Here is a 19,807-nt window from a genome sequence, read left to right on the forward strand (position 1 = left end):
CCCTCATGACCATAGGTGAGAGTAGGAACGATTGACCAGTAGATCGAGAGCTTCGCCTTTAGGTTCAGCTCCCTTTTGTCACAACAGTATGGCAGAGCGAATGCGATACTGCCCCTGCTGCACCGATTGTCCGGCCAATCTCACACTCCATTGTCCCCTCACTCATGAACAAGACCCCGAGGTACTTGAACTCCTTCACTTGGGGCAAGGCCGTATTCCCTACATGGAGTAAGCAGGCCATTGGTTTCCTGCTGAGAACCATGGCCTCAGATTTAGAGGTGCTGATCCTCATCCCAGCTGCTTCACACTCAGCTGCGAACCGATCCAGTGAGTGTTGGAGGTCACCGGCCAATGAAGCCAACAGGACCACATCATCTGCAAAAAGCAGCGATGAGACCCTGAGCCCACCAAACCGGAAACCCTCCTCCCCCGACTATGCCTCGATATACTGTCCTTGAATATCACAAACAGGATTGGTAACAAGGCGCAGCCTTGGTAGAGGCCAACCCCCACCGGAAACGAGTCCGACTTACTGCCAAGCACCCGAACACAGCTCTCGCTTTGCGAGTACAGAGATTGGATGGCCCTGAGAAGGGACCCGCTCACTCCATACTCCCACAGAACCTCCCACAGTATCTCACTCTGCTACTCAGCTGGTTTAATGCACAAGTTAAACATCAAGAAACTTTAGAAGCTCATAGTTCTTCAGACAGAACCCTACAGTCTCACTTATCTTCATTCACTTCTTCAGGCACGTGACTAATAACAGCACAAGCCACAGGAGGCCCACATGCATGACACTGGTAATACTTCAACAAGTTAACATGACACAAACTGGTCTTTCTCCTTCCCTCTATACTACTAATCACATAATTTTTTGTCTCCCACCAATTTCATAACCGTGTAGGGACCACAAAAAGATGCACTGAGAACAGATGCACAATGTGGCACCAAAGCAAGAACTTGGCTTCGACTACAAAATGATCAACCTTCTGGTCAAACTGAGTCTTCATCTGTTGTTGAGCTTGGTTAAGATTTTCCCTGGAAACCTGACATGAGACCCACAAATGATGTTTAAACTCAGACACATATTGCAACATAGTTGTAGCTGGGCCAGTATGAAGCAACTGCTCCGTAAACAGTGCTAACAGACCTCTGACCTCATGGCAAATATCAGTTCAAAACAGGTGAATCCTGTCTGCATTCGAGAGCTCCTTGAGACTGGGGGTGATAAACAGATGAAACAGCTTGTGAAAGCTCACACGTAATCTCTAACTCCAGACACAAAATTTGTTCCTTGATCAGGCCGCATTTGTTTTGGTAAACCAAATTGAGAGAACAACCCTAAAAGTGCCTCAGTGATAGTGCTGTCTTTCATATTTCTCAGCGGGGCAGCTTCGGGGAAACCCGTAGTAACATCCATTATGGTCAACAGGAACTTGTTACCTTTCCTAGTTTTAGGCAAAGGGCCAAGACAGTTGATGAAAACTTTGGAAAATGGCTCTTCCAACACAGCTACAGGAGTCAGTGGAGGCACAGGGACCTTCTGATTAGGCTTCCCTACTAAAGGACATGAGTGACTAAAAGAAACCATATCACGGTGGGGTTTTGGAGGGTTAAATTATTTCATGACTCTTGCTTGAGTCTTCCTAATACCTATATGGCCAGCTAGTCCAGTCTCATAAGCCAAACATAGCACCTCCTCACAATAATGTACCTGGGTAAGCCTTGTCTACTGCTGCACATAAAACACACACACATAACACAAAACATCACCAGTGATGCAGCTTCATGGCGGTGTGGAACAGAGAAGGATTTTCTTCAAAAGAAAAGATTAAATTTCAGCTCCAGTTTATCAGAAGGCATATGAGAGCCACGAACCTATGAAATCTGTTTTCTAGTACTTCTCTGTTCCACAGTGGTGGGTGGTTCTCAGAGACCAGAAAGAAAAGGCAGAGAAATGTGGTAGCTAAGGAAACTAGCCAGCCTCCCACCACTGTTGGCACCATCACAACCTTGCCCACAGGCACATGCACAACCCAAGTGAATTTATTTGGGCATTCATATTTGACTGGGGCAACATCAATCTTCTGCGGCCAAAAGAATGCTTTAGTTTTTTTTTTTAACTGTCATGAAAACTAACATAAACCAACCTGTCAAGGGCCCCTTCACATATAACACGAAGTTAAGCAAAAGAAGTCAAAACCAGCTGAAAAAGGGCAAAAAAAACAAAACAAAAAAAAAACAACAATTGGCAAACCATGAAAAATTCCATCTGCTGTTGGGAGGGACACATGGGCGGACAGACGTGAACAATCCCATGGCGATGGCTTTGTGCAGTTTGTGTGCGCACACTCAAACACAGTGCAAGCACGTTAGAGGTGTGATACCACATCACACTCAGACAGCAGCAGCAGCAATCACATGTTGGACAAATGTACATAAATCAATGAAAATATGTAAGGACAAAATAATGAGAGCACACAGAACATTATAAGAACAATGGCCTGTTACTGTTCTCACAGTAAAACACACACGCACACGCACACACACACACAATTTTTAATATAAACAAGTAAGTATTGAACTGACATGCATGACTTTTTCTTCCTTTTATTTTTTACATGAATGAACTCATTCACTCATCTCATGAACACATCAGTTCGCTCTGTGTGTCCCTCTGTCCAGCGTGCACTGAGGCACTGGTGACCGCGTTGCAAAGGTGATATGTGTTTTTATTTATTACCATGTGAGAAGAGCCCGCCAATGCACATGCATCGCGGTGGCATATTGTGAGGTGATATTCTGCATGGCACTATATGTGTTCACCAGCTGTGTGTAGTGATGATGCAGCAGTCATGTGCAGGTTTGAGTGCATACCCATTGCTGTGCTCACTGAGATGTGGTTGGGGTGATTCAGTTTGTTTTTATTCTAGTGGGGCACTTAGAAAATGTGGGGCCATTCACACAGCCATCTCAAAAGTGGTCGCCAGCTCTCTACTGTCATGCTGGCTGCGCAAATGGCCCCGCCTTTTCTAAGTGCCCTGCGAGTGGTGTTGGATGTTCGTGGGTGGCTCCTGGACTCCGGCTGAGAGTGAGTCGTCATTTGGCCGCTGGTGTGAAGGCTGTCTTGATCTCACCATTTGTACATGGTTAGACATGGCTGATGATTTTGAAAAGCCCCTCAGCCGCAGCATATGTCTGCAGTGGTGTCAAAAGTACACACATTTGTTACTTAAGTAGAAGTATAGATACTGCAGTTTAAAAACACTGGTAAAAGTTGAAGTATCAACTTGACCTCTTTACTCAAGTAAAAGTGAAAAAGTATGTGCTCCAAAACCTACTTAAAGTATAAAAGTATAAAGTAACCTTTAAAAAAAAAGAAAAAAAAAAGAAGGTAGATGCCACTATATGAATTGAAAGCTTAATTTAAAAACTGATTCGTTCTACATGTGGCCCAAGACCCAAAACCCAAAATTATCCCCCAACACCACCTGCATGAAAATGTTTGAATTCTAGAAGCTCTGAAATGCAATCTGGGACTATTCCAGACAATAAACTGCAGTGAGTGCAGCATCCATTTAGTGAGAAAAAAAACAAACAATTTTCCTTATTCAAATTCATTCCAGTAGTATTCTGCTCTTACAAGGATGCAGCAGTTTTCTAGTTTGGCAGATAGTTCTGGAGGAAATCACTGAAGAAATTAACAAACTGAAAATATGGTTTGACCGAAACAAATTGTCATTAAATAAGACAGGGATGAAGTGGAGGTGTCAGAGTCACTAGGTGTTCACAGGTAACACTTATTTATTTATTTATGTATGTATTTATATATGTATGTTCATTGTTAGTTGCTTTTATATTTTCTGTTGTGTTTCTATTCAGGTTCCTTTTGCCTCTTTCTCTAAAATTGTATATAATAATCATTAGATTATTAATATATAAACAAAAGTAAATTTAAGAATTACAATTTGAAAACAAATGTACCCGAATGTGACGAGAGCTGCTTAATGCTAACTTTTAACATTGAAAATGCCATAGACATGCTAACGCGTTAGCGTCGCTCCCGTTTTTAAGTTATAAAATACATCTATCAACTGTTTCAGAAGACCATAACAGATCGGTTTAACATAGAAAAGATAAATAATACTCACAGAAGTATGCTCTTTAGGGTTTTAGCGGGGGAAAATTAAGCGAAAGAAAGAATAAACGAAGCAATAGGTCGAAGCATTGCTTCAATCTGCGAACCACTGCTTGGATTGGTTCACAGTTCAAAGCAAAGCCGCGCTGCAGAAAAGTTGATTACAGGCGCACATGACGTGAAATATATATATATATATATATATATATATATATATATATATATATATATATATATATAAACATTAAACTGAAGCCAAGAGTAACGAGGCTGTTTGTTTTAAAAATGTAAGGAATAGAAAGTACAGATAGTTGTGTGAAAATGTAATGAGTAGAAGTCAGAAGTAGGCAGAAAAATAAGTAAAGGAGTAAAGTATAGATACCTAAAAAGTGTACTTAAGTACAGTAACAAAGTATTTGTACTTCGTTACTTGACACCTCTGTATGTCTGTTTAGTTAGTCCTCTTCAAGTGTTTGTTATTTTACAAGCAGCTGTTGGTTCCTCCTTCCATTTTCCCCGGGACACCTGTTAGCCATTAGTTAGTCTTTTTAACTCACTCCTGTTTGTCTTTCCTTTGCCGGTCGATTACACTTGCCTTTGTTTCCTGCCACGCATCCTGTTCAACTCCACCTCGTTATCCACTTTGTAAGTGTTGTGCACTGTTCACCGTTCTTACCACTGCCACCTTGGAATGATTAAAGCACCTAGTAGATTTGCACTCAACCTTTTGTGTCTTTGCTGTCCAACATCTGGGGTCCTATTTGACTCATGGTAGCTCAAACCATAACACCCACAGCTGACAGCGCATGTCAGAGCACAAACCAGGCATGAAGTCAAAGGAATTGTCTGTAGACCTCCAAGACAGGATTGTCTCGGGCACAAATCTGGAGAAGGGTACACAAAAATTTCTGCTCCTTTGAAAGTCCCAATGAGCACAGTGGTCTCCATCATCTGTAAATGGAAGATGTTCGGATCCACCAGGACTCTTCTTAGAGGTGATTGTCCATCTAAACTAAGCAATCGGGGGAGAAGTGCCTTAGTCAGGGAGGTGACCAAGAACCCATGTGGTCACTCTGTCAAAGCTCTGGCATTCCTCTGTAGAGAGAGGAGAACTTTCCAGAAGGACAACTATCTCTGCAAAAATCCACCAATCAGGCCTGTATGGTAGAGTGGCCAGAAGAAAGTCACTTCTTAGTAAAAGGCACATGGTAGCCCACCTGGAGTTTGCCAAACGGCACCTGAAGGACTCTCAGACCATGAGAAACAAAATTCTCTGGTTTGATGAGACAAAGATTGAACTCTTTGCTGTCAGTGTCAGGCGTCATGTTTGTAACCAGAAACCAGACACCATCCAGACAGTGAAGCATGGTGGTAGCAGCATCATGCTGTGAGGATATTTTTCAGAGGCAGGAACTGGGAGACTAGTCGGGATTGAGGGAAAGATGAATACAACAATGTACAGAGACGTCCTGTATGAAAACCTGCTCCAGAGCACTCTTGACTGTTCATCATTCAGCAGGACAATGATCCCAAGCACACAACCAAGACATCAAAGGAGTGGCTTCAGGACAATTCTGTGAATGTCCTTGAGTGGCCCAGCCAGAGCCCAGACCTGGATCCAATTGAACATCTCTGGAGAGATCTGAAAATGGCTTGAGAGGTGTTGCAAAGAGGACTGGGCAAAACTGTTCCCTTTTTCATGTTGTCATTATGGGGTGTGGTGAAAAAAATTTACTCCATTTTGGAATAAGGTTGTAACATAACAAAATGTGGAAAAAGTGAAGCACTGTGAATACTTTCCACAAGCATTGTAATACACTGAACTGAATGAAGTCAGAGCTCCCAGAGGGAACCCACATAGACACAGGGAGAACATGAAAACTACCCAGGTTGGAATCACCCCAGGACCTTCTAGTTGTGAGGCAGCAGTGCTAACCATTAACCCACCGTGATACCAACTATTTGGCTATGTAAAGAACATTATTACTCATGACTTCATATTTTCACTGGTTTTGCTTTCACTGGTTGCAAATACAATCCTCACTTTTATCATCTTATTCACCTCAGTGTCTGATTTTGATCTTGGATAATTGTAAAAACATGTACCATATATACAAATTTTATAAAAATATGTACATAAGTTTTTGACTTATTCTTGCAGTGTTTATACTTGCAATGATTGTGGAACTTAAAGTTTTATGTGTTAATTATAGTTTCCTGATGATTTCAATGTAGAGAATTTGAATATCTGGCCCCTCAGTAAAATTGTAAAGCCTGAAATGTTTCTCCAAAAAAAGAATATGCACCACTTTGCTTTGCTTCAACAAAGGACTTTTATTTCCACATTCTTTTCATGATGACAAACAGCACATCAGCAGATTTCAGTGATGCGTCTGATGGAGCTAATTCTCATGATGTTTCCCAGACCTCGGAGGTTCCTGTACTCTCCTGGTCTTATGTAAATCATTCTGCCTCTGTAATTGGGCTGCTCAAACATCAACCAGTGGCCATCCATCACGTTGCATGACTGGCAGTCAGACATGTAATAGCGATCTTGAAGAGACTCACAGTCATCCATCAGCTCATGCATCTGCCCTCCAAAGTTTTCTCTTTCGTAGAGCCGCATCCGAAACTGCTCCCTGTGCTGCTGAAGAAGAAGCAGATGTGCTAGTGGACCATTCATTTTCGAATAAAAGATAATCAGTGTCTTTAAAATATATCATTTTTTTTGGTTGTTGTTGTTTAGGTTTATTGTCAAAACATACCACATACACTAAGGTTATGCATCTTGCTATGCAAATAGAGACACACCCGGAAGTAGAGAAGCTTGAATCTTCAGCTAATAGGAAGCTTCTGTGATTTGAAGCAAAACGTCCGCGCGTCAAGTAACCCAGTCCAGTCGAAGATTCAAGCTTCTCTACTATGGAAACCACCTGGACAACTGAGAGCCTTCACAGAAACACACCCGGAAGAAGAAAACTTTGCTGTTCTTTAAGTGGCCACATGATGCGGCTGCACGAAATTAGCAGGTACCCTTAGAAATCCATGTACAGATGAATCGTCAATTATTTTTAACTGTAAAAGGAATCTATAAACTTTTGCAGAATTGGCCCCCTTTAATGCTGATTGTATTTTGTTTGCATGAAGACTAAAGCGTTTCCCACCATGCACTGGGATGGTGTCAGTGTTTATAATGGACAGGTCATCTTTGCTTATAATCACAGTTTTTTTTTATGTGTGTGTTTTTTAATCCAGATATGCAGATTAAATGAACTGTCTTACCATGGGGACCATGCGACAGGAGTGAATGCTGTCCATGGTTGCCACGCCCATCATGCTTCCGACACGTTGCATGTCTGAGTACTCTCCTCTCTTCAAGAAGATCTGATTTCCCATGAAGTTGGGTTGGTCATACACCATGAAGCAGCCGCTGTCCACCCTGCAGGAGCTGCAGCGGTTCAGGTACATGTTGATGTCTGCACAGTCACTGCTGCACTCATGTGTTCGCCCTTGGAAGTTCCTGTCCTCATAAAAAATAATCTGGCAAGAAAAGGAAACATGCAATAATGTAAAACTACTTAGCAAATATAAAAATTTGTTAATAGTAAGTTTTTTGTGCATCATCAAACCAAACTCAGCAGTTAGAAATCATCACTTTTGAGATCTTATCTACAAATTAGTCAAACAATCAGTATGTTCCAAACTGTTACCCTGCCCATGGTGGCGGTATTAGGTTTGCAAGCGATGCCAACCCAGCACCACTTTTATATGGCCGATCAGCAGGACCTTACACACCTTTGTGTGAAACATCATGACTCATCAGTTGGTTCACGTGCACCAGCATTCATTTTTACATCACGCATCATGAGTTATTATTGAATGTTGAATGTTGTTCAGAGAGGTCATTTCAGTTCATATCAGATCCCAAACTCAAACGACCTTTTATTGAACATCACAAATCAAAATATAATGGGAAAAAACAGTCACACACAAGAAAAGCTAGAACGGCACTGTGTAGAGTGCTGAGCTTTGACTTTAATTACATTCACTGACTATAATATGATTAAAACACTAATTGTCATGGGAACCCCATGTCAACTGCACTATCTAGGTATCAGTTTTGGTTGTTTTTCATGGCTGCGGAGCTACAGCATAGTGCTAATCTGGAATGTGCATTTAAACATAAATGTGAAGCTGTTACGGTTGGGTGCGGGGTTAGACCGACCCGGGATTTAAACTGAACACAAACACAAGGAAGCAGGAAGGAAAAGAATAAATAACTGAAGATTTATTCACACTAAACCCAAAAACAACAAAATAATATAATCAGGCGATCTGTTGAGTGGAGGATATGGTCCGCTTCAGGTGGTGGAACCAGGAAGCCACAGCGAAGACTGGACCAGAGAGGAGCTGGCACCAGGTGGCCACAACGGAGCTGAGGTTCTGAGGAAGAGGAGAGGCTGAGGTGAGTCCAAAAGCACTTTGCAACGCAGACAGTTATTTTAAGATTGCTCAAGGTCAGATTACACAGAAAAATACTTCCAGGTTGAGTTTATGATCAGAAACTTCACTGGCAGGTGCAGGGCAGAGAAAATTCCAGAGGCAAGCTGCAGGGGGGAAGCTGATCATACAAATGGCATAGAAGCTCAAACAGGGAGGCTGGAGGGAATGCCAAAGTCACAGGCTCTATTGCGGGAAATAGAGAACCTGGATTACCTCAGGAAGTATGCTGTCTGACGGCTGAACAGAAACAGAAGGTAGTTTGGTAGGTTCCGTAGTGAGATCGATCGATCGATCGATCATTCATTCATTCATTCATTCAATCAATCATCAATCAAGTCTCTGGTGATGATGAGCTGCATCACTAGGCTTTAAATACAGCAGCTCCTGATCAGGAGGAAATGAGCTGCAGGTGAGGTCTCAAGGTGCTCAACTCCGCTTGCGTGCCACCTGGTGGGAAATAAAGAGAACACAGGCCAGATGAACAGACCAGACCATGACAGAAGCCCTTCAATTGAATGTCTAAAGAAACTGGCCAAAAACAGCTAGCATTTTTTTTTTTTTTTTTTTACAACAGAAGAATTGTATGCAATAACATCATCAAATTAAAAACTGAGTTATTATTGGACAAAGGCTCAAATTTAAAAGTTAAATATACTGTATAAAGAAAACTTGTTGAATTGCCAACAACGAATCAAAAGATTGACTATAAATGACTTTGCTGCAAATTACACGTGCCATAACAGGTAGCATGAGCCCACTATTAGCATTTATGAACATTAATGCAGTTCTACATCATTTTAAGTGCATAATACCACAAAAAAGAACAATTTTCAATGGCCACCTAACTCCCAAAATATCACAGAAACAATAGATCTGCTTACTCCTCTGTATTACAACAATATATTACTATTTGCTATAATATTTTACTAATATACTCATGGAGCAACCAGTGGTCCACAGATCATTGTGAGAAAGGCTGCTGTAATATATAGCACGATATTAACTTGTATTTATTGCTTCAAAAACACATTCATAAAGTTCAATAGATACAGAACAGAATATGCTGTTCTATTCTATAGTGCATCCGGAAAGTATTCACAGTGCTTCACTTTTTCGACATTTTGTTATGTTACAGCCTTATTCCAAAATGGAGTAAATTCAAGCAAAGGAATCACATTTGCATAAGTATTCACAGCCTTTGGCTATTGGCCTCTCTTCATTGGCTTCCTGTTAATTCTAGAATAGAATTTAAAATTCTTCTTCTTACTTATAAGGTTTTGAATAATCAGGTCCCATCTTATCTTAGGGACCTCGTAGTACCATATCACCCCAATAGAGCGCTTCGCTCTCAGACTGCAGGCTTACTTGTAGTTCCTAGGGTTTGTAAGAGTAGAATGGGAGGCAGAGCCTTCAGCTTTCAGGCTCCTCTCCTGTGGAACCAGCTCCCAATTCAGATCAGGGAGACAGACACCCTCTCTACTTTTAAGATTAGGCTTAAAACTTTCCTTTTTGCTAAAGCTTATAGTTAGGGCTGGATCAGGTGACCCTGAACCATCCCTTAGTTATGCTGCTATAGACGTAGACTGCTGGGGGGTTCCCATGATGCACTGTTTCTTTCTCTTTTTGCTCTGTATGCACCACTCTGCATTTAATCATTAGTGATCGATCTCTGCTCCCCTCCACAGCATGTCTTTTTCCTGGTTCTCTCCCTCAGCCCCAACCAGTCCCAGCAGAAGACTGCCCCTCCCTGAGCCTGGTTCTGCTGGAGGTTTCTTCCTGTTAAAAGGAAGTTTTTCCTTCCCACTGTAGCCAAGTGCTTGCTCACAGGGGGTCGTTTTGACCGTTGGGGTTTTACATAATTATTGTATGGCCTTGCCTTACAATATAAAGCGCCTTGGGGCAACTGTTTGTTGTGATTTGGCGCTATATAAAAAAATTGATTGATTGATTGACCTGTTTTGGTTCCTTGTCCAGAACAAAGAGTCATCTCCTTCATCATCAGAATCCTCACTGTCTAGTTTGAACTCTGACGACATGCTGTGCGCTCCATCTTGCTCCAATTAAAAAAAACAAAAACAAAAAAAAAAACTGAAGCGCTTGTTCAACATTCATAAGACGCCTCATTTTTACAAAAAAACCCAAAACACTACACACACTAAATACACACTGCAAACATGCCAAATATTTCTCAAATCTCTTGAATACCAAAACTCAAATCGCTGTCTCTATGCCCAAAATGCGCATGTACGAGACAGATGGAGAGAGAGAGAGAGAGAGACTGAGAGAGAGATAACTAGTGCTGTTTCTCTCTGTCTTTTTTTCAAAACCCTGCTGTTTCTGATCACCTCACGCATGCACTGTGTATGTATTTCACACACACACACATACACACACACACACACACAAACACACACACATGCTTCACCTTCTCTCCAGCTGATTATACTGAGTTAATCGAGGCTGATCGCGCTCCTGCAAAGCCTCCCTGCTGCGAACAAATACACAGTGATCAAGGATCACTTCCTCAAAACAAAAGCACTCACAAACCAGCTTCTGTACTGTGTGAAAACATTCTGCTGGCTGAACAAAGTCAAACTAAACTAACACTAACGTTACAAAAACTAAGCAAACAATAAAAAAACAGTCAAGAATGATAGCAAAATGAAATGTTGACAAATTGAGGTTTTCGGTGGAATTTGTTCAAATTTTTCAACTGTCTAAAAATCCTGATGAAGCACCAGCTGCAGGAATGAAGCTGCAAGAAAGGTTAAACGATGCCAACGAAAGTCAACAAAAGTCCAGATTTCTTATTTCATTTTGGGCTTGTTGCCCTTCGTTAAGTGCCGTGTGACCAGGCCTTTAGTCAGGGAGGTGACCAAGAACCTGATGGTCACTCTGTCAGAGCTCCAGCACTCCTCTGTGGAGAGAGGAGACCCTTCCAGAAGGGCAACCATCTACAGGAATCTACCTATCATGCCTGTATGGTAGAGTGGCTAGATGGAAGCCATTCCTTAGCAAAAGCCACATGGCAGCCCACCTAGAGTTTGCCAAAAAGCACCTGAAGGATTCTCAGACCATGAGAAACAAAATTCTCTGGTCTGATGAGACAAAGACTTAACTCTCTGGTGTGACTGGCAGGTGTCATGTTTGGGGGAAACCAGGCACCATCCCTACAGTGAAGCATGGTGGTGGCAGCATCATGCTGTGGGGATGTTTTTCAGTGACAGGAACTGGGAGACTAGTCAGGATTGAGGGAAAGATGAATGCAGCAATGTACAGAGACATCCTGGATGAAAACCTGATCCAGAGTGCTCTTGACCTCAGATTGGGATGATGGTTCATCTTTCAGCAGGACAATGGGTCTAAGCACACAGCCAAGATTTCAAAGGAGTGGCTTCAGGACAACTCTGTGAATGCCCTTGAGTGGGCCAGCCAGAGCCCAGACCTGAATCTGATTGAACATCTGTGGAGAGATCTGAAATTGGCTGTGCATCGACGCTCCCCATCCAACCTGATGGAATTTGAGAGGTGCTGCAAAGAGGAATGGACAAAACTGCCCAAAGATAGATGCTCCAAGCTTGTAGTATCATATTCAAGAAGACTTGAGACTGTAATTGCTGCCAAAGGTGTATCAACAAAGTATTGAGCAAAGGGTGTGAATATTTATGTACGTTAGTAGAGAAGCTTGAATGTTCGACTGGACTGGGTAGCTTGACGTGAGGACGTTTTGCTTCTAATCGCAGAAGCTTCCTCAGCTAAATTTCTTGCTCTGGTAGTCTGACTTCTGTCTTGACTCTTGTAGAGACTCTCTACAAGAGATACTGTGCAATTTTCACATATTTCAGAATTTTTCACAAAGACTCCATGGAAAAATGAGGAAGTGGGAAGCCTGGGGCCCCTGTCTGGAGCCAGGCCTGGACAGAGGGCCCATCAGCAAGTGCCTGATGGCCAGGCTTACCAAGGAAACCCGGTTGGGCACAGCCCGAACGGCAACATGGATTTTCCATCGCCACCCTGTTGGGCTTACCACCCACAGGGGGAACCACTGGGGTCAGGTGCGCTGTCCCATTGGTGGCAGTGAAAGCCATGGCCCTTGACGGGCAAGGGCGACAAAGGCTAGCTCTATGGGCGTGGAATGTCATCTCACTATGGGAGAAGGAGCCTGAGCTTGTGTGGAAGGCGGCGCGCTACCAGTGAGATCTGGTGGGCCTCACCTCCATGCACAGCCTCGGCTCTAGACCCATTCTCCTTTTTAGGGTTTACAGCTTACTCTTCTCTGGAGTTGCCTAGGGTATGAGGCGCCGGGTGGGTGTGGGGTACTCACATATCATCGGCTGAGCGCTGCTATGTTGGAGTTTATTCCGGTAGATGAGAGGGTCAGTGCCCTGCGCTTTCAGGTGGTGGTGGGGGAGGGGGTGCCAACTCAGAATGTTGTTTCTGCATATGCACCGAACAGCAGTTCAAAGTATTCTGCCTTCTTGGAGTCCCTGAATGAAGTCCTCTATGGGGCTCCAGTTGGGGACTGTATTGTTCTGCTGGGGGACTTCAACTCACACATAGGCAATGACAGAGACACCTGGAGAGAGGTGTGATTGGGAGGAACGGCCTCCCTGATCTTAAACCCTTCTGTGCAAGATCATGAGCTGTCTATAACAAACACCATGTTTGAACATAAGGATGCTCAAGTGTACATGGTACCAGAACACCCTAGGCCGAAGGTCAATGATAATTATGTGATTGTATCAGCTAATCTGTGGCCACATGTTCTGGACACTTGGGTGAAGAGAGGGGCAGAGGTGTCAACTCACCACCAAATGATGATCAGCAGACAGCTATGCCACTCATTTCACCCAGTTAGCCCAGACTTGGAAAGCCCAAATGGATAGTGCAGGTGAAGTGGGAATATCTGGGGGAGCCCACTGTCCAACAGATCTTCAACTTGCACCTCCAGCGGAGCTGTTCTGGTATTCCTATGAAGGTTGGGGGCATTGAACCAAAATGAGCCATGTCAAAGCTTCCATTGCTAAAGCCGCAGCAGGGAGCTGTGGCCTGACGATCTTAGGTGCCTCGAGGGTCGTCAACCCATGAACACCGTGGTGGACACTGGTGGTCAACGAAGCCATCCGACTGAAGAAGGAGTTCTTTTCGGAGTTAAAATATAACACATATCTTTAATTTTAAATAATGCACTAATTCTGAAGATTTGTAACAAACACAGAGATGCCAAAAGGGATTATGGGTAAAATGAGCCTCTGCTAACACTGATTGGTTGACTCATTCATTCTTTGTAAAAACCAACACGTTAATGTGACGTGTGTGTTGGTGTTTACATATAAATGTGCTTTTGTAAAATATGCAATTTTATTCATATGTAAAAAAAAAAAGAGCCATTTACAAAAACCAAAAGTCAAGTTGTGATTAGACAACCGTCTGATATAACCGGGGTCAAAATGAATAGAACACTGCCATCTACTGGCGCCCATACGCTCAGACCCTATCACATAATCCTTTGCATGCCAGAGAGTTGCTGCAGTTTAAACAGTACAGAGAGAATCCACGACGACAATTGTAAATGAACATTATACAACCAAAAATGTACATTTTTATTTCTATTCATCAGCTGTAGCAAGCGGCTGCAACAACCCCCTGGCGTGCAAAGGATTGTGGGATATCTCAACACTTAGGGCGAATACTGGCATGAACACTACTGGCCAGTAGAGGGCAGTAGAGACCTGAAAACTTGCCAAAACAAATTTTCCAAATAAATAGTCCCTGTCTGCTACATTTAGCAGACAGCAAACGGAATTTCAGACATCTTATATATTACTCTGGAAGAAAGATGACAAACAGTCTTGTAAAGGACAATAAGCAGGCCATTAAAGAGCAAACAGGCAGCGATTGCAGCTCAGAGTGAATGCAATTGAAAATAATGGAGAAGCAACCTGAGCTTCTTCTGGCAGTTTTACATAAAACAACAAAATAACAATGTCTATAAACCCAGAGAATATATTCACGAGAGTGTTAGGCACAATATACAAAGGGTTTAATGCTGTTGTCCGTGTGGAGCCTGATCAGAGTGTCTCAAATGCATTTCTCCTGTCGTGAACTTTTACCCATAATGCACTGGTACTACCTAGGCATGTCCACACTAAAACCAGCAAAATTAGTGCAAGACTTTAAAACTAAAACATATAGCTGATATTTTCACTTTATAAAACTTCAGACGTGACATTAATATAAATAACGTACGAAATTAGTTTGGTTAAAATTTTAACCATAAATTAAAACTGTGTGCCTCTGGATGACTTGGGTGATATTGCAGGCAAGTTAGTATGGTATCAAGAGAAATTATCTTTTTTTTCCCTTCTGCTTTCTTTCTTTCTTTCTCTCTCTCTCTCTTCCTTTCTCCCTCTCCCCTTTTCCTTCTTGTTTTCTTCTGTGACCAGTTGTCCTTTGACTACAGAGGATAGAGCAGTTTCTCCTGAAACTAGCTCTCCCCTGTTTGCAGAGAATACAACCCCTGGCAAAAATTATGGAATCACTGGCCTCGGAGGATGTTCATTCAGTTGTTTAATTTTGTAGAAAAAAAAGCAGATCACAGATATGACACAAAACTAAAGTCATTTCAAATGGCAACTTTCTGGGTTTAAGAAACACTATAAGCAATCAGGAAAAAAAAAATTGTGGCAGTCAGTAATGGTTACTTTTTTAGACCAAGCAGAGGGAAAAAAAAATATGGAATCACTCAATTCTGAGGAAAAATTATGGAATCATGAAAAACAAAAGAATGCTCCAACACATCACTAGTATTTTGTTGCACCACCTCTGGCTTTTATAACAGCTTGCAGTCTCTGAGGCATGGACTTAATGAGTGACAAGCAGTACTCTTCATCAATCTGGCTCCAACTTTCTCTGATTGCTGTTGTCAGATCAGCTTTATAGGTTGGAGCCTTGTCATGGACCATTTTCTTCAACTTCCACCAAAGATTTTCAATTGGATTAAGAACCAGACTATTTGCAGGCCATGACATTGACCCTATGTGTCTTTTTGCAAGGAATGTTTTCACAGTTTTTGCTCTATGGCAAGATGCATTATCATCTTGAAATGATTTCATCATCCCCAAACATCCTTTCAATTGATGGGATAAGAAAAGTGTCCAAAATATCAATGTAAACTTGTGCATTTATTGATGATGTAATGACAGCCATGTCCCCAGTGCCTTTAATCATCAATGACTGTGGGAATTTACATGTTCTCTTCAGGCAGTCATCTTTATAAATCTCATTGGAACGGCACCAAACAAAAGTTCCAGCATCATCACCTTGCCCAATGCATATTCAAGATTCATCACTGAATATGACTTTCATCCAGTCATCCACAGTCCATGATTGCTTTTCCTTAGCCCATTGTAACCTTGTTTTTTTCTGTTTAGGTGTTAATGGTGGCTTTCGTTTAGCTTTTCTGTATGTAAATCCCATTTCCTTTAGGCGGTTTCTTACAGTTCGGTCACAGACGTTGACTCCAGTTTCCTCAAATTCGTTCCTCATTTGTTTTGTTGTGCATTTTCGATTTTTGAGACATATTGCTTTAAGTTTTCTGTCTTGACACTTTGATGTCTTCCTTGGTCTACCAGTATGTTTGCCTTTAACAACCTTCCCATGTTGTTTGTGTTTGGTCCAGAGTTTAGACACAGCTGACTGTGAACAACCAACATCTTTTGCAACATTGCGTGATGATTTACTCTCTTTTAAGAGTTTGATAATCCTCTCCTTTGTTTCAATTGACAGCTCTCGTGTTGGAGCCATGATTCATGTCAGTGCACTTGGTGCAACAGCTCTCCAAGGTGTGATCACTCCTTTTTAGATGCAGACTAACGAGCAGATCTGATTTGATGCAGGTGTTAGTTTTGGGGATGAAAATTTACAGGGTGATTTCATAATTTATTCCTCAGAATTGAGTGAGTCCGTATTTTTTTCCCTCTGCTTGGTCTAAAAAAGTAACCGTTACTGACTGCCACAATTATTTTTCCTGATTTCTTATAGTGTTTCTTAAAGCCAGAAAGTTGCCATTTGAAATGACTTTAGTTTTGTGTCATGTCTGTGATCTGCTTTTTTTCTACAAAATTAAACAACTGAATGAACATCCTCCGAGGCCGGTGATTCCATAATTATTGCCAGTGGTACATCTGTACCTCTGCTACAAAACATCTAATAGGTAGGCACTATAATTTATAATATCAGACTTCACAAATGTTTTTAGCCATTAAAGCTTTATTCACTCCGCCTGCAAAAATATGTTAGTGGTCTAAAAATTATCAGACCAGAATTTATCGGAAGATAATTGGTCCGCTGATGGTTTTCAAAGTTATCTGAAAAGGTAATCCGATAATGAAAACATTAGCTTCAATAATTAATGGATTAGCGGACTATATATATATATATATATATATATATGTGTGTGTATATATATATATATGTGTGTATATATATATATATATGTGTGTGTATATATATATATATGTGTGTGTATATATATATATATATGTGTGTGTGTATATATATATATGTGTATATATGTATACAATTTGTTCATGTAAATGGGGAATCTTCTTCACAGACTAAAGTTAATTATGGAGTTCCACAAGGTTCTGTGCTAGGACCAATTTTATTCACTTTATATATGCTTCCCTTAGGCAGTATTATTAGACGGTATTGCTTAAATTTTCATTGTTACGCAGATGATACCCAGCTTTATCTATCCATGAAGCCAGAGGACACACACCAATTAGCTAAACTGCAGGATTGTCTTACAGACATAAAGACATGGATGACCTCTAATTTCCTGCTTTTAAACTCAGATAAAACTGAAGTTATTGTACTTGGCCCCACAAATGTTAGAAACATGGTGTCTAACCAGATCCTTACTCTGGATGGCATTACCCTGACCTCTAGTAATACTGTGAGAAATCTTGGAGTCATTTTTGATCAGGATATGTCATTCAAAGCGCATATTAAACAAATATGTAGGACTGCTTTTTTGCATTTACGCAATATCTCTAAAATCAGAAAGGTCTTGTCTCAGAGTGATGCTGAAAAACTAATTCATGCATTTATTTCCTCTAGGCTGGACTATTGTAATTCATTATTATCAGGTTGTCCTAAAAGTTCCCTAAAAAGCCTTCAGTTAATTCAAAATGCTGCAGCTAGAGTGCTGACGGGGACTAGAAGGAGAGAGCATATCTCACCCATATTGGCCTCTCTTCATTGGCTTCCTGTTAATTCTAGAATAGAATTTAAAATTCTTCTTCTTACTTATAAGGTTTTGAATAATCAGGTCCCATCTTATCTTAGGGACCTCGTAGTACCATATCACCCCAATAGAGCGCTTCGCTCTCAGACTGCAGGCTTACTTGTAGTTCCTAGGGTTTGTAAGAGTAGAATGGGAGGCAGAGCCTTCAGCTTTCAGGCTCCTCTCCTGTGGAACCAGCTCCCAATTCAGATCAGGGAGACAGACACCCTCTCTACTTTTAAGATTAGGCTTAAAACTTTCCTTTTTGCTAAAGCTTATAGTTAGGAATGGATCAGGTGACCCTGAACCATCCCTTAGTTATGCTGCTATAGACGTAGACTGCTGGGGGGTTCCCATGATGCACTGTTTCTTTCTCTTTTTGCTCTGTATGCACCACTCTGCATTTAATCATTAGTGATCGATCTCTGCTCCCCTCCACAGCATATCTTTTTCCTGGTTCTCTCCCTCAGCCCCAACCAGTCCCAGCAGAAGACTGCCCCTCCCTGAGCCTGGTTCTGCTGGAGGTTTCTTCCTGTTAAAAGGGAGTTTTTCCTTCCCACTGTAGCCAAGTGCTTGCTCACAGGGGGTCGTTTTGACCGTTGGGGTTTTACATCATTATTGTATGGCCTTACCTTGCAGTGTGGAGCGCCTTGGGGCAACTGTTTGTTGTGATTTGGCGCTATATAAAAAAAAAATTGATTGATTGATTGATATATATGTGTGTATATATATATGTGTGTATATATATATATATATATATATACATACACATACATACACATATATACACATATATATATACATATATATATATATATACATATATACTCAACAAAAATATAAACGCAACACTTTTGGTTTTGCTCCCATTTTGTATGAGATGAACTCAAAGATCTAAAACTTTTTCCACATATACAATATCACCATTTCCCTCAAATATTGTTCACAAACCAGTCTAAATCTGTGATAGTGAGCACTTCTCCTTTGCTGAGATAATCCATCCCACCTCACAGGTGTGCCATACCAAGATGCTGATTAGACACCATGATTAGTGCACAGGTATGCCTTAGACTGCCCACAATAAAAGGCCACTCTGAAAGGTGCAGTTTTGTTTTATTGGGGGGGGATACCAGTCAGTATCTGTGTGACCACCATTTGCCTCATTCAGTGCAACACATCTCCTTCGCATAGAGTTGATCAGGTTGTCAATTGTGGCCTTTGGAATGTTGGTCCACTCCTCTTCAATGGCTGTGCGAAGTTGCTGGATATTGGCAGGAACTGGTACACGCTGTCGGATACGCCAGTCGAGAGCATCCCAAACATGCTCAATGGGTGACATGTCCGGTGAGTATGCCGGCCATGAAAGAACTGGGACATTTTCAGCTTCCAAGAATTGTGTACAGATCCTTGCAACATGGGGCCGTGCACTATCCTGCTGCAACATGAGGTGATGTTCTTGGATGTATGGCACAACAATGGGCCTCAGGATCTCGTCACGGTATCTCTGTGCATTCAAAATGCCATCAATAAAATGCACCTGTGTTCTTCGTCCATAACAGATGCCTGCCCATACCATAACCCCACCACCACCATGGGCCACTCCACAACATTGACATCAGAAAACCGCTCACCCACACGACGCCACACACGCTGTCTGCCATCTGCCCTGAACAGTGTGAACCGGGATTCATCCGTGAAGAGAACACCTCTCCAACGTGCCAAACGCCAGTGAATGTGAGCATTTGCCCACTCAAGTCAGTTACGACGACGAACTGGAGTCAGGTCGAGACCCCGATGAGGACGACGAGCATGCAGATGAGCTTCCCTGAGATGGTTTCTGACAGTTTGTGCAGAAATTCTTTGGTTATGCAAAC

At 41.8% G+C, this 19,807-nt stretch overlaps 1 protein-coding gene across 2 annotated transcripts; it reads right to left on the bottom strand.

The window, feature by feature from the left end:
* Window positions 1-6,455: 6,455 nt before the first annotated feature.
* On the bottom strand, window positions 6,456-7,872 carry LOC117520277 (gamma-crystallin M3-like). Of its 2 annotated transcripts, none has more exons than XM_034181607.1 (3): window positions 7,852-7,872; window positions 7,424-7,681; window positions 6,456-6,785 (listed from the first exon to the last, which is right to left on the bottom strand). In XM_034181607.1, exons 1-3 carry the CDS (start codon window positions 7,858-7,860, stop codon window positions 6,513-6,515), a joined length of 540 nt encoding a protein of 179 aa, XP_034037498.1. In that variant the 5' UTR covers window positions 7,861-7,872; the 3' UTR covers window positions 6,456-6,512. The 2 variants fall into 2 exon arrangements, with proteins under 2 accessions (XP_034037498.1, XP_034037491.1); XM_034181600.1 differs by having other exon boundaries at window positions 6,456-6,788.
* Between the last annotated feature and the right edge of the window lie 11,935 nt (window positions 7,873-19,807).

Source organism: Thalassophryne amazonica, chromosome 1 (genome assembly GCF_902500255.1).
Source record: "Thalassophryne amazonica chromosome 1, fThaAma1.1, whole genome shotgun sequence".
NCBI lineage: Eukaryota > Metazoa > Chordata > Actinopteri > Batrachoidiformes > Batrachoididae > Thalassophryne > Thalassophryne amazonica.

Excerpts from the sequence above, each read along its gene's own strand:
- LOC117520277 (XM_034181600.1), bottom strand. Across the intron at positions 6,789-7,423 it reads CCTGTCGCATGGTCCCCATG|CAGCACAGGGAGCAGTTTCG; the intron begins GTAAGACAGTTC and ends CTTCTTCTTCAG.